Here is a 12,704-nt window from a genome sequence, read left to right on the forward strand (position 1 = left end):
GTATTTTTCAAATTACCTACCATAAGTACTGTCATGCAGTTTCTTTATCATGAAAGTTGAGCTTACAAATGTAGAATTATGTACAAAAAACCCTGCACTTGAAAACAAAACCATGTAAAACTTTAGAGCCTGTAAGTCCACTCATTCTTATTTCCTGTTCAGCAAATCATTCGGACAAGTTTGTTTACATTTGTAGGTGATAATGCTACCTGATTGTTATTTACAATGTTATCTGAAAGTGAGAATAGGCATTCACATGGCACTGCTGTAGCTAGCATCATAGGATATTTACATGCATATTCACTAAAGATTCATGTTCCTTCATGTTTCAGCCACCATTCCAGAGGACATATGTCCATGCTTATGATGGGTTCTACTAGATAACAATGTGAACTGATGCATGTTTATTTTCATCATCTGAATCAGATGCCACCAGCAGAAGGTAGATTTTTTTTTTCTCGGTGGTTGGGGTTTTCTAGTTTTGGCATCAGATTATTGCTTTTTTACAACTTCAGAAAGCATGCTCCATACCTTGTCCCTCTAAGAATTTGGAATGCACTTCAGATTCTTAAACCTTAGGTTGAGTGCTGTAATGATCTGTAAAAATCTCACATTGGTACCTTTGAATTTGTTAGATTTGCAGTGAAAGTGTTTTTAAAATGAACAATATACTGAGTCGTCATTCAAGAGTACTGTAAGATGAAATCTATGGCAGAGTGTGGGTAAAACAGAGCAGGAGACATACAGTTCTCCCCTGAGAAGTTCAGTAACAAATTTAATTAAGAGGTTATTTTTTTAGCTAGCATCATCAGCATGGAAGTATGTCCTCTGGAATGGTGGCCAAAGCAAGAAAGGGCATATCTGGCATGTAAATACCTTGCAACTTCAGCTACGTTCTCACTTTCTGGTGACATTGTCAATAAAAAATCGGCAGCAGCATCTTGCATAAATGTAAACAACCTTGTTTGTCTTGGTAATTGGATTAACAAGAAGTAGTACTGAGCAGATTTGGATCTTTGAAGTTTTGTGATTTTTTTTTTTTTTTTTTTTTTAGTGCAGTTATGTAACAAACAATTTACAGCAAAACCTGTGTTATCCGGCAATCCCAGGGATTAGGGTGTGCCGGTAACCTAAACATTCTGGTTATCTGGGGGGGGGGGGGGGGGGGAAGGGGAACACTCTGCGGGGCCTACAAGGGGGGGCCATGAGAGCTGTGCGGGGGCCGGGATGTGGCCTGCTTGTGGGGGGGGGGAAGGGATGTGGCCTGGTGAAGGGGGGTGGGAGGCGGAGATGGCGGGGTGGGAGGATCGGGGGGGGGGGGGGCAGTGCTGGCCTGCCGGGGATTCCAGGAGCTGCGGGGGGAGCCGAGATGCTTGCTTTCTGCTGCTGTTCGCCCCTCCCCTAGGTACATGCTACACACTTGTCTGAGGAGTGGCCTGGCACTTAAAGGGCCAGTTTCCATTTTTGTTTTGTTTTATTTTGCTTTTCCTGGCGTAAGTAATTTGCCAGTTTCTACAGTTTTTCGGATGCTTAAGTTCCAGATAGCATAGGTTTTACTGAATATTTGTAAGTTGCACATTCACAGTAAAGAAATTGCACTACAGTACTTTATTATGTATTACTATATCATTTTTATAGTGTAAATATTTTAAAGAAAATATAATATAAAGTGAGGTTTGTACACTGTGTGTTGTGATTGAAATAAATATATTTGAAAAAGTAGTCTATTATTTAAAAGTGCAATTAAAACTGTGATTAATTGTGACTAATCTTTTTTGAGTTAATCACGAGTTAACTGCGATTAATTGACAGCCCTAATTAAAAATCTAAATCCATTTGCTATTCAGTTACAGGAAAAAATAGAAGTACTTCTACAGCATTAAACTGATTTGTTAATTGTTCATTTCCCCTAGAGCATATTATTGCTATAAAAATCAAAGATTGTTTGTTACTACCCTTCTATTGATTTCTCCAAACACAAAATTTAGGTCCTGATTTTGCAAACGGAGGGGCTTGTAGGTGGCCTCATGTCCTTAGATTGAAAACAGGAAAAGAGACAATTTTCTTTGGTATTTGCACAGTAGTAGCTAGCTATACTTGTGTTGGTCAGAAAATAAAGGAAAACAGAAATACTTTCTAGTTTTTCAGCCCATTTTAAAAGAGAAATCTACTATTTATTCAGTGTAATTCACTGAAAGTTCAGAATTGATTTCCTCTCAGTACATGAACTAATCACTTTACCCTGAGGCTGAAGTTTGTAATAAATAATATTAGTATAGTTTTCTGGAAATGGCCATCTTGATAAAATTATCATTTGTGATACCAGTAGTAAGGCAAGCCTGAGATGTGTAAATTAGTTAATATTCTGCCTGATTTATAGTACTTTTTAAACTACTGATTTATAGTAATAACCAAATGATAAATAAAATGTTCATTATGAATACAGTAATTCTAGTGGAAATACAAAAACTTCAAAACATAATGGAAAAGCTTTTTAATTCATTTCTTCTGTAATATTACAGTAGTAGATCTTTAATTTTTGGCAAGATAGTTTTATTTTAGTAATAGTAATTCAATAATAATTACTGTAACTAATAAAGAATATGCTGCTTCCCAATACAAACATTCTTATGGTTCTGCTGAACAAAGTGCGTGTTTAATATTTCACATGCATATAACTTCTATAGTCAACATTTGTTTTAATGTTTATATAATAAAATTACATTGTGTGTGTAATACATGGGTTACGTTGAAGATTAACAAGAACTTGGGTTATATTTTGCTTTCATATTTTTTAGAAATATAAAGAAAAAGACAAACACAAACAGAAATACAAGAAGCAACCTGAATCCTCACCATCTTTGGTTCCGTCTCTTACTGTAACTACAGAGAAAGTAAGTTAAGGATTCATTTTTCCTCCCCTCTAAGATTTAAGTTAAATTTTATTATTAAATTTACATTGTGAAACATGTTTTTAGTAACACAGTGTTGTAAACTCCGAAGTCTGCAGTATGAAGAATGTCTGAGCATTTTATAATTGCATAATGGTTATTATGTAATGGTTATAGCTGTGGTGTCCTACGTGCTAGCCATTAACCACATGTGGCTATTTGGCTATAGCGCCTATTGCTTCAGAATTAGCTCAACACCATGGGGCTATAGAGACTATAAAGAAGTTGTACTTGTGTGTGATAAAATTTGGTGAATTCAGAAATATTAAAAACAAGTAAATTTACCCTCTGTTGCTCAGGTCCTTAATAGGGACTCAGGGCAGAGAGCAGGGGGTTGTGGTAGGGATGCTAAAAAGGGGTTAATTAGGTACTGTATAACCATTAAAAATCTTAGCAGTTACATGCTGTGGGCTCTGCAATATAAAGCTTATACTGTAGATCCTGCAGTGCAGCCGGTTCCCCAGGAGAGGGGCCAGCTCCTGGCTGCCAGCCCCACTTCCGGGGAGCTAGCAGCACTGCATGCTCTGATAAACTTTCTACTGCAGAGCTTGCCGCACGGGGCAGGAGTTGGCTCCCCTGGAGCTGGTGGTGACAGAAGCAGTGGCAGTAGTGCGGAGTGGCAGCTGGCTCCCTGGGAGCAGATGTGTGCCTGCTGCCCCGTTCTTGGGGAGCTGGCAGCTGTCCTGTGTTGCTGCCTCTGATACAGAAGGAGCAATGTGAGGGGACGGGCAGTTGGCTCCTGCCTGTCACTCTGCTCTTGGGGAGTCGGCTGCCTCTGATAGAGGTGGCAGCATAGGACAGAAGCCGGCTTCCTGGGAGCAAGCGTGTATTTGCTCCCAACTCCACTCCAATGGAGCTGGTTGCTGCCCTGTGCTGCAGGCTCTGATGTAGAGCCAGCAGTGTCGGATAGAAGGTGGCTCGCCTCGAGAGTGAGACCGGGAGCCGACATATAACCGTTATGGTAATCAATAAGCTCATGTTTCTTAGTTAACCATTTACCGGTTACACTGTTAGATTCTTAGCATATGGGGTGCTGGAGTCAGGTTTGGGGGATCAGGAGGGGCCCTGGGCAGAGTTGTGTATGTGAGGGCGAAGGGCCCAAAAGCCCCCTCCCCCCATTTGTAACAGGGCTGTTTTTTCTTCACCTTCCTGTCCCTGTCAGGGAGCAAATGCAAAGTGTACAGTTTGTCTGCCCTCTGCGCTCCTCAGCCAGAGTGAGGAATACAGCAACTGTGCACTTTTGCTGCACTTCCTGATGAAGAGGAACAGCCATCACTGTTTTCATTCAGTGTATGATTCTGGGTGGGTGGGAGGCTTTGGGTTGGGGCGGTCCCTGACTGGTGAAGGAAGGCTTGACCATAGCCAGTCCCTTGCACTTGCCTGGAGATTTTGTCTGTTTTCTCTATATTTTTAGGAGAAGCAGTCCCATTCCAGGCACATCTCATTTTCCTGACGCAACCAAACCCTTGGATTACTTTAAGTCAGGGGTAGGGAACCTAAGGCCCGTGGACCAGGTGCAGCCCCTGGTTTGCCTGGATCTGGCTCCCAAGCTTAGGGCCCCTCCCAAGCATGGGGGAACCTGCGCTGGCATTCCAGCCCCCTATCTGCCCCCCACAGTCCTCAGTTGGGCTGGAACTAGGGATATTAGCTATTGGTTAATTGAATAGTCGACTAACCTCATGAATTTTTAATGGTTAGTTAACCATTCTATAGTCTCCAGGTGCGGGGCTGGCAGCCAGTCAATCCGGCCCCACTTCTGGGGAGCCCCCTGCTAGCCCGGGCAAGCAGCAGTGCAGAGTGCCAGGCAGGAGCCGGTCTGTGAGTGGAGCCAGTTTAAAAACTAGCTCCCCTCACAGATGCATGCCACTCCATGCTGCTGCCTCTCCGGTTGACAGCAGTCCATGTCCACAGAGGCCCGAGCTAACTATGGACAGAGGCTGCTGGCGGGGTGGGGAGTGGAGGAGGCTGCCAGAAAGAAGCCTCTGTCCATGGCAGACAGAGGCAGTAGCGCCGGGCAGGGAGCAGACAGCACTCCGGAGCTGGTGCTGGAAGAAACTGGCTTTTAAGACAGTTCCCCCCCTGCACCAGCTGCTGCTCCCCCCACCTTGCTGCCTCCGATACAGAAATAGCAATGGGGACAGTACTGGCTGATAGAAGCAGCAAGGGGGAATACAAGTAGTTGACTAGATGAACTGTTTGCAGTCAGCCCGGGGACAGAGGCTGCTGGACCCAGCATGAGCTGGGACTGAGCAAGTCCAGCTCAGTCCTTGCTTGTGCAAGGTTCTGGAACCTATCCTTGCTGTGACACTGCATTTTAAATGTATCTGATTTTACTTCATTTAAACTGCAGAGCTGCAGTGGGGGGTAGCTCCTGACCTGGTGCAAGCTGGGACTTATCGCTTACCCTTATCAACTAATTGTGTAGTCTATAGAAATTGTATCAACTACATGATTAGCCAGTTACCTGCCTCTTAACGTCCTTAGTGCTGACTTGACTCTAACTAAAGTGACCTGTGTGAAATGCCAAGTTGTAAAGACTATTTTTAAGTGGGACTACAAAAAGTGACCTACACGAATGATGCTTCAGGGGGTAGTTGAGTTAGTCTATTACAGAAAAAAACAACTAATCGTCTGGTAGCACTTTTAGACTAACAAAACATGTAGATGGTATCGTGAGCTTTCGTGGGCACAGCCCACTTCTTCCACAAAGTATCTTATAAATATGTTTTCCTTCCTTGGAGTTTGAATGCATTTCTCCCATTCTTTTGGGATCTCAGATTCTCAGTAGTGTTTGACACCTGATTTTGAAAAGTGTTGTTTTGAGTTATTTATTTCTTGGTATTTATCTGTATAATTGTTTGATCTTTCTATGGAAAGCTGACAAACCCCTGCACCCAGGCCTTATCATGTGGTAGTTTAGTTGCTGGAATTTGACTCCTTACTCAAAAACATTTAACCTTTATGCTTGAAAAACACCAAGATACTTGTTAGAACATGTAAAAACCTGAAACTTCTGCTTTTCACTGTCTAAAACTCTAGAGGATATAATCACTGTTTCAAGAATTGTAAAAGTTTTGGAGATCCATCACTAGGAGAGCAGATGTTCTCAGCATGATTGGACACTTTCATTTATTCTTATTAAGATTAGGAATGCTTATTTGAACTGTGCACGCTTTTATGGTTTCATAATCTAATTGGAACTCAGATAATATAGTAAACCTGCCTTTGATGTGTTCCTCAAATGTCTTGTGAAGGGAAATTTTCTAAAGAAGTTCATCTGTGACTGTGGAATATATGGCCTTTTTTGGTCTTGGATTCATCATTTTTACAGCTGTTGACTTCTGTCTTGGCCGGGCCTGGACCAGCATAGTGTACTTGTACTTGCTAAATGTAAGACAAATGTGGCAAGAGACTGTGAAAACCATTGAAACCCTATAATCAGAGTTGCCAAGAAAAATGTTCCAACATCAGTTAAATGCAGTCAGATGGATGATCTGCATCAGTTTTCCTTCTTCCATCCCGTCCAGTTACATCAGTGTTAAGAGACTGTCAATTTTTTTTAACATGTCCTTGATTACACCTTCATAGCATAACACAAGTTTTTTATATTAACTTTGTTTGCAGTCCCTGGTATCGATAATATGGGGATACATAGGAAAATATATATCTTTTTTTCAATCTGTATTTGAAATTAAAAGTTAATTAATTTCAAATTGACTATTGCATTTAAAAGTTAGCCTGAAGACTAGAGAAGTGCTGTTGGCATCATTATTAAAAATAAAAATCCAAAGCTACTTTTATGGGTGATATTTGATTGTGCTGCAGCTCAGCATGTTGGAAATGGAAGTAGTAGAAGAGAAATTGCTTGTGACACTATTATATTTGATATAGGACATAGAATTAGTTTGTAATACTAAAATATTGAGAGCTCTGAACAGCTTTTGGTGTATTGGCCTGTCTCAGGATTGGTATTCCTTCTGTGTTCCTGGGTAATTCATTTAAACTTTGCATGATTTTCTTCCAATAAAGTGTGTGTGAAGTGTGACCTACTTCACAAGGATGTTATGGTGATACCTAATGTTCTAAGATTCTTTTGAAATGAAAACATGAATACTTATAAATGATGGATATTCTACTTGCACTGAGATTCCTGAGCAAGTCCTGCCGTACCAAGGCAAAGTAGAGGCACTAGGGACCCACCTGACTTTCTCACTGTTACGTGAGGTGGGAGTCACAGCAGAATCTATCTTCTAGGATAAGGTTATAGCCATCTGAGGTACCAAGACTTCCAGTTGACACTGTAGCAGTATGTGTGGAATAGGGCCTCAGCCTGGGCTCTGAAGTGAATACTTCTTTTTCACCCTAAAACTTGGAGGTTACATGTGCAACCCTCCCTTACTCTTTAGGCTTTTCTCATAATCTGTGTTAACAGGATTTGACTGAAGGGAAGGATAGGAAGTATTGGGCGAAGACAGAACAGGAAGAAAACTGAATTAAAATACAATTTTGCTACTTATTAATGCAAAGTTAAGATTAACCAGCAGTTCCTCATACCTATCCAGAATGTCAAATTCACTTATACTTACGCCTCTAAACAAAGATATGAAGTTAAGATGGAAAATGAAGTTAAGATAATGGTGTCCACACCCTTCCCCCCAGCAGAACCTGAACTCTTTCCTCCCTCTGCAGTTAGCAATTGGTAATGGAAGAAAACGAAACCTGACCAGTCCCATAAATAATCTGCCATTATCTGTGTGGTATCCAATGTAATGGTATACACTCTTGCTGACTCTCACAATGCTAGATGTTTCCCATGATACTTTATTTCCTGGATTTATAGGTTTATGCATGTTAAGTGTTCTGGAAAAAAGATGAGGCACTGCTAGTTAAGTGTAACAAAGTTTTTGATAGTCTGTTCCCCTTTTATTTTGAGAAAGTGATGGTAGTGGGAGAGCATGCTTAAGGGACACTGATAGAGGATCAGTGGGTCTTCCACACAACCACTCAGCTGTCAGGTCTCTTCTCCCCCTGTTGCCTCCATGATCCAGGTAGAGTTGGAGGGATTAGAGGATGGAAAGAAAGAGGCAACTGGCCTGTCAAGCTCCTTATTCCATTTTGGGGACTAGCGTAGGGTGAAGGACTCCTGTACCATAGGAGGATTGCAGAGAGATGAAGTAGCCCATTTGTCCCAAAAGGCTGTGCTCTTTCAGACAGACTTTGAGTCAAGGGGAAGGTTTGCTGTGACACATCAGTTTTCAAGACAATTTCCTGGGGCAAGTGGGATTTAGAGTAGTTTGATTATAACAATTAACTTTGTACTGGGACAGCCGTAACTGAGGAACTCCTTGTCAAATGACCCCAAATGCACACTATTTGCCCTGTGCCCTGACATAATCGTTTTCAAGATAATCTAAGTATCTGAGTGGATTTTAAAGCATTTTGAAATATATGCTCTTAAATAAAAAGCTCTTCTCCCAGGGTAAAACTTCTAAAAGTGGGACCCTGGTGCAGCCCTTCATCCAAAGCAAAATGTGGGCAGAGAATGGTAGAGTGCACAGCAGACATTCTCAGAGATCTCTTGAGAGCAGAACTCATAATCACAGTTTTTGGGAATTGTTCATGTTCAGTGGCTATGACATGTTGCCATGAGCTGCCCAGTAACAGGCAGTAGGTGTGCCTATACAAACACTGAGACAATCCAGAGCAGCAGTTTTGCACTGCATGCACAAATTGATGTCTCTAGCACACAGTTTCAAGTCAGTTTATAGAGTTAAATTAAATACTTAACTTTTTAAAAATTACTCTAGGAAAGTGCTAGTAGGTGCGGGACCCAATCTGAGTTCAGATGTAATTAGGTGATACCAATTTGAGGTGGATCAGAGCCATATTTTGAGCCTCTGCTGTGTGTAAAAAATTGTAGGAACTTTAGAAAATGTTACTGTAAGGTTGTTTATTCCAGAATTGTTGACTCTTGGGAGGTCCTTGATCAAAAGGACTCTAATTTTGCCAATAATCCTACTCTTAGACCCCCCTAATCAGCATTGTACTTTTAAAAACAATTTGAGTGTGCTTGTGGATTTTAGAGCACCAAGAAAAATCAACTGTCAAACAGTAAGCTTATCTCATCCTTACACAAGGTCCTCACTAGAAACTCCTGCCAATATAACAAGATTGGTTACATTGGTTTTATTATTTTTGTTTTTTGCAGAAAATTTACATCAGCCAAAGCCTGAGTGTGGACACAGTTATATTGGAATTAAGTGTTTTTTCTAATATATCTTATTTCACTCAGGGAATTGATATAAACCTGGGGTGTCTAGCCTTTTTGAGCCTCTGTATAACACCATAGTACACCCACATCTTGAATACTGCCTACACTTGTGGTCGTCTCATCTCAAAAAAAGACATATTGGAAGTGGAAAAGATTCAGAAAAGGGTGACAAAATTATTAGGGGTTTGGAATGGGTGCAATAAGAGAGATTAAAAGGACTAGGACTTTTCATCTTAGAAAAGAGAAGACTAAAAGAGGATATGATAGAGGTATATAAAATGATGACTGATGTGGAAAAAGCGAATAAGGAAACAGTATTTACTTGTTCCCATAACATGAGAACCTGGTGTCTCCAAATGAAATTAATTGTTAACAGGTTTAAAACAAACAAAAGGAAGTTTTTCTTCATATAGCTCACAGATAACCTGTGTAACTCCTTGCCAGAGGATGTTGTGAAGACCAGGAACTTTAACAGGGTTCAAAAAAGAGCTAGATAGATTCATTGAGGGAGGTTAGGTTAGCCAGGATGGGCAGGAATTGGGACCCTAGCCTCTGTTTGCCTGGAAATGGGCGACAGGAGAGGCATCACATGATGATTTCCTCTTCTGTTCACTCCCTCTGGAGCATCTGACATTGACCACTGTTGGCAGACAGGATACTGGGCTAGATGGAACTTGGTCTGACCCAGTATGACTGTTCTCATGTTTTTATGTTCTTAACCGTGCACCTAACTGGCCTTCATCCCAATGACCATTGCCCCACACCCCAAACCAACAAAAGAAAATAAAAACTGACCAAACACATATGGTAAATTACTGGAATGAAAATATGTTCTTGCCATTATCCTGATGTCTTTGCCTGTTTCATTGGATCTCTTTGTCTGTTGGTCTGTCTCTTTTTGCAGTAAGCATATTGGGTCTGGGTCTATGTCTGTCTTTGGGTGTTTCTTGACAGCATAGTTAGATCAAGTTATAACTTGAATATTACCCATAACTTGATTCCCATCCACACACAAAACTCTTTAGCTTGTGTTATGCGGTGCTTTAACATCCAGCTAGTTGGCCTGGTGGGGTAGGATGAACAGAAGCTCCAATTAGGCTGATGCTTGAGCTTTTCATGTCAGGTCTGGGGATGGGAGTACAGACTCATTAATTTGTTAGTTATACAGATTTTCTTCCCTCACTACTCTTCAGAAAATTCCAAGTGATATTTTTTCTTGTCTGAACTGAGTCACATTAGCAGTTTTAGATAAACCTCACTTCGCTTACTTTCATTTTAAGTAATTAGCCTGACTGACAACTTCCATTCTTCGCACCCAGATACAATAAAATTACATGTTAGATCTTTTGTTAGGGCTCTATCAAGGGTTTTTTACAATTGATGATTTTGTAGCTCTATGACTTTTTGCAATTTGCATTTTAGGATCGCGTTTCGCTTAATGGTGTTGCATGGTATGTCTGGGGATTTAGCTCATTGTACTACATATTATAACTTTGTTTATTTGCTATAGTGACAAAAGAGAAATAGTTAGAATTGAGTGCATAGCTTTTCATATTTTGTTGCTTTTTCTGAATTTAGCTAGCTAATATGAATACAATATGATTTCTAGAATTCCAGACTTTAGGAGGATCAGAATGTTATAATACATATACTTAGAGTTGGAGTACAGCAAAGTAGCAACTTTAAACTTCTGAGTGACTCTAGTATCTTTTCCATTAAGTGACATTGGGGAACTGACCAAACCTAATTTGATCCTCTAAGTAGGAGTTCATATTATGTTCCATTTACAGCACCCTTGCTGAGTTTCCTCCCTCTTCTCCACTTGACACAAGTGAAGAGTACCAATGTGTTTTCTTTACATGGCTTTTGACCTGTACTAGGTTATACAGGTCACATGAGAGTGGGATGGAGAGCTTCAAGACCAGTCCAAGCTAATGGAAAAATGATTGAAAAATGAGCTGGGGTGGTTTCCCAATTGACCTGCACAGCATGCAAAAGGTTCATATTTCTAAAGTAAGCCATGGAGTTTAAGGAGCTTAAATCCTATTGGTCTGTGCAAATTGGATTTCATATCTTACTAAAATCACTTTGAGAGTTAGTTGGTATACTTACAAGTAATAATTTAGAAAAGTACTTCCCTGTTCTGTACCATAATTTGCATTGTTTGTATAAAACTGTGAAAACTTAAAAAAATATAGTTAGAATGAAACAAAATAACATGAGAATATATTGCTTCTGAAGATGCTGTTGAGTAAACAAATAGCTTTTCTCAAGTGAAAAATAGATATTGCTGAATATTAATATCTTACTGATTAAAAGGTGGGACCATTTTGCTCAGTATAGCTTCCTGAATTCTCACAGTTTTAGTAGTATATCCCAACATGTGAAACCTGAATTGTATTGTCACAGGAGAATTTTATTAATATGATTTTTTTTTGAGTTTCTGGCTGGTGTGGTTATACAAATTGTACCTTCTTTAACTGGGACTCTTTGGTTTGGCAACATGCCGGGCTACAGATGTTCTTGGACCACAGAACCCAGGTATAAAGAGGTCACAGCACAGGGCAGGAGGGTGGAGGAGGGGTGGGTGGCGCAGTAGGTCCCTGCTGCCAAGAGGTAGTGGGGACTGGCTGCAGCAGCTGTTGAGCCCCAGCAGCCATGGAGCTCTGGCCACCATGACAGCTGCCAGGTCCCAGCAGCCATGGAGCCTAATCAGCCCTGATAGCCACAGAGCCCTGGCCCCAACAGCTGCGGAGAATCAGCCCCAGTAGCCATGGAGCTCCAGCCTGGGGAGCCATGTCTGGGCAGGCAGCAGCGGGGTTCAGCTGGAGTGCTAGCAGGGGGCAGCACAGGCCATGTTGGGAAGGACTTCCCTTCATTTGGCAAATACTCTTGTTCGGGACCACTCAGGTCCTTAGGGTGTCAGACAAGGGAGGTCCAACCTGTATTAGTGAAAAGGAAGAGAATTTTTTCTTGCCATCTATATAAAAGCTCAGTGTGCAAGATGATGAAGTAGTGTTTATAGTGCTATAGACCCAATTCAGGAAAGTGTCGTTTTAGAGAATAGTTTTAATGGGTCTTAAACAACACATGTATAAATGTTTTTCTTAGTGGAGATGGGTATGAAGATATTTAAGTGCTGTCCTGAATCTCAGAGCATTAATAATCAGAAAGGAAAATATACTGTTTAATATTGTTATGTAATATTTAAACAAAGGCCTGTTTAACCATTATTTACTACATAGGTTTTCTATGCAAATTAGTGTTTTATTTAATTATGTGTCTGCTCAGTTTAGTAAAAAATACAACTACTGAATGTCACTCCTTTTCCTCATATTTTTTTCACCCATCATATTAAAGTCCTTCATCTTTATTAGTTTCTAAAAACTTTACAAATACAATGATATTTAATAACTCCATATTTTTTCATTTTAGCCTACATAAATTATATCACAGAAAACCTGCTTTAAAATATCACTACC

The 12,704-nt window shown here is 40.5% G+C and overlaps 1 protein-coding gene across 7 annotated transcripts in view; it reads left to right on the forward strand.

Annotated features, from left to right (window-relative positions):
* The window catches only part of MLLT10 (MLLT10 histone lysine methyltransferase DOT1L cofactor), a 310,090-nt gene that overhangs the window by 170,626 nt on the left and 126,760 nt on the right, over positions 1-12,704 (forward strand). For all 7 annotated transcript variants that reach the window (XM_075922496.1, XM_075922495.1, XM_075922498.1 and 4 more), the window contains one exon: positions 2,799-2,894. In XM_075922496.1, coding sequence (XP_075778611.1) covers positions 2,799-2,894 — 96 coding nt within the window. The remainder of the gene's footprint in view (positions 1-2,798; positions 2,895-12,704) is intronic.

This window comes from Pelodiscus sinensis, chromosome 2 (assembly GCF_049634645.1).
Source record: "Pelodiscus sinensis isolate JC-2024 chromosome 2, ASM4963464v1, whole genome shotgun sequence".
Lineage (NCBI taxonomy): Eukaryota > Metazoa > Chordata > Testudines > Trionychidae > Pelodiscus > Pelodiscus sinensis.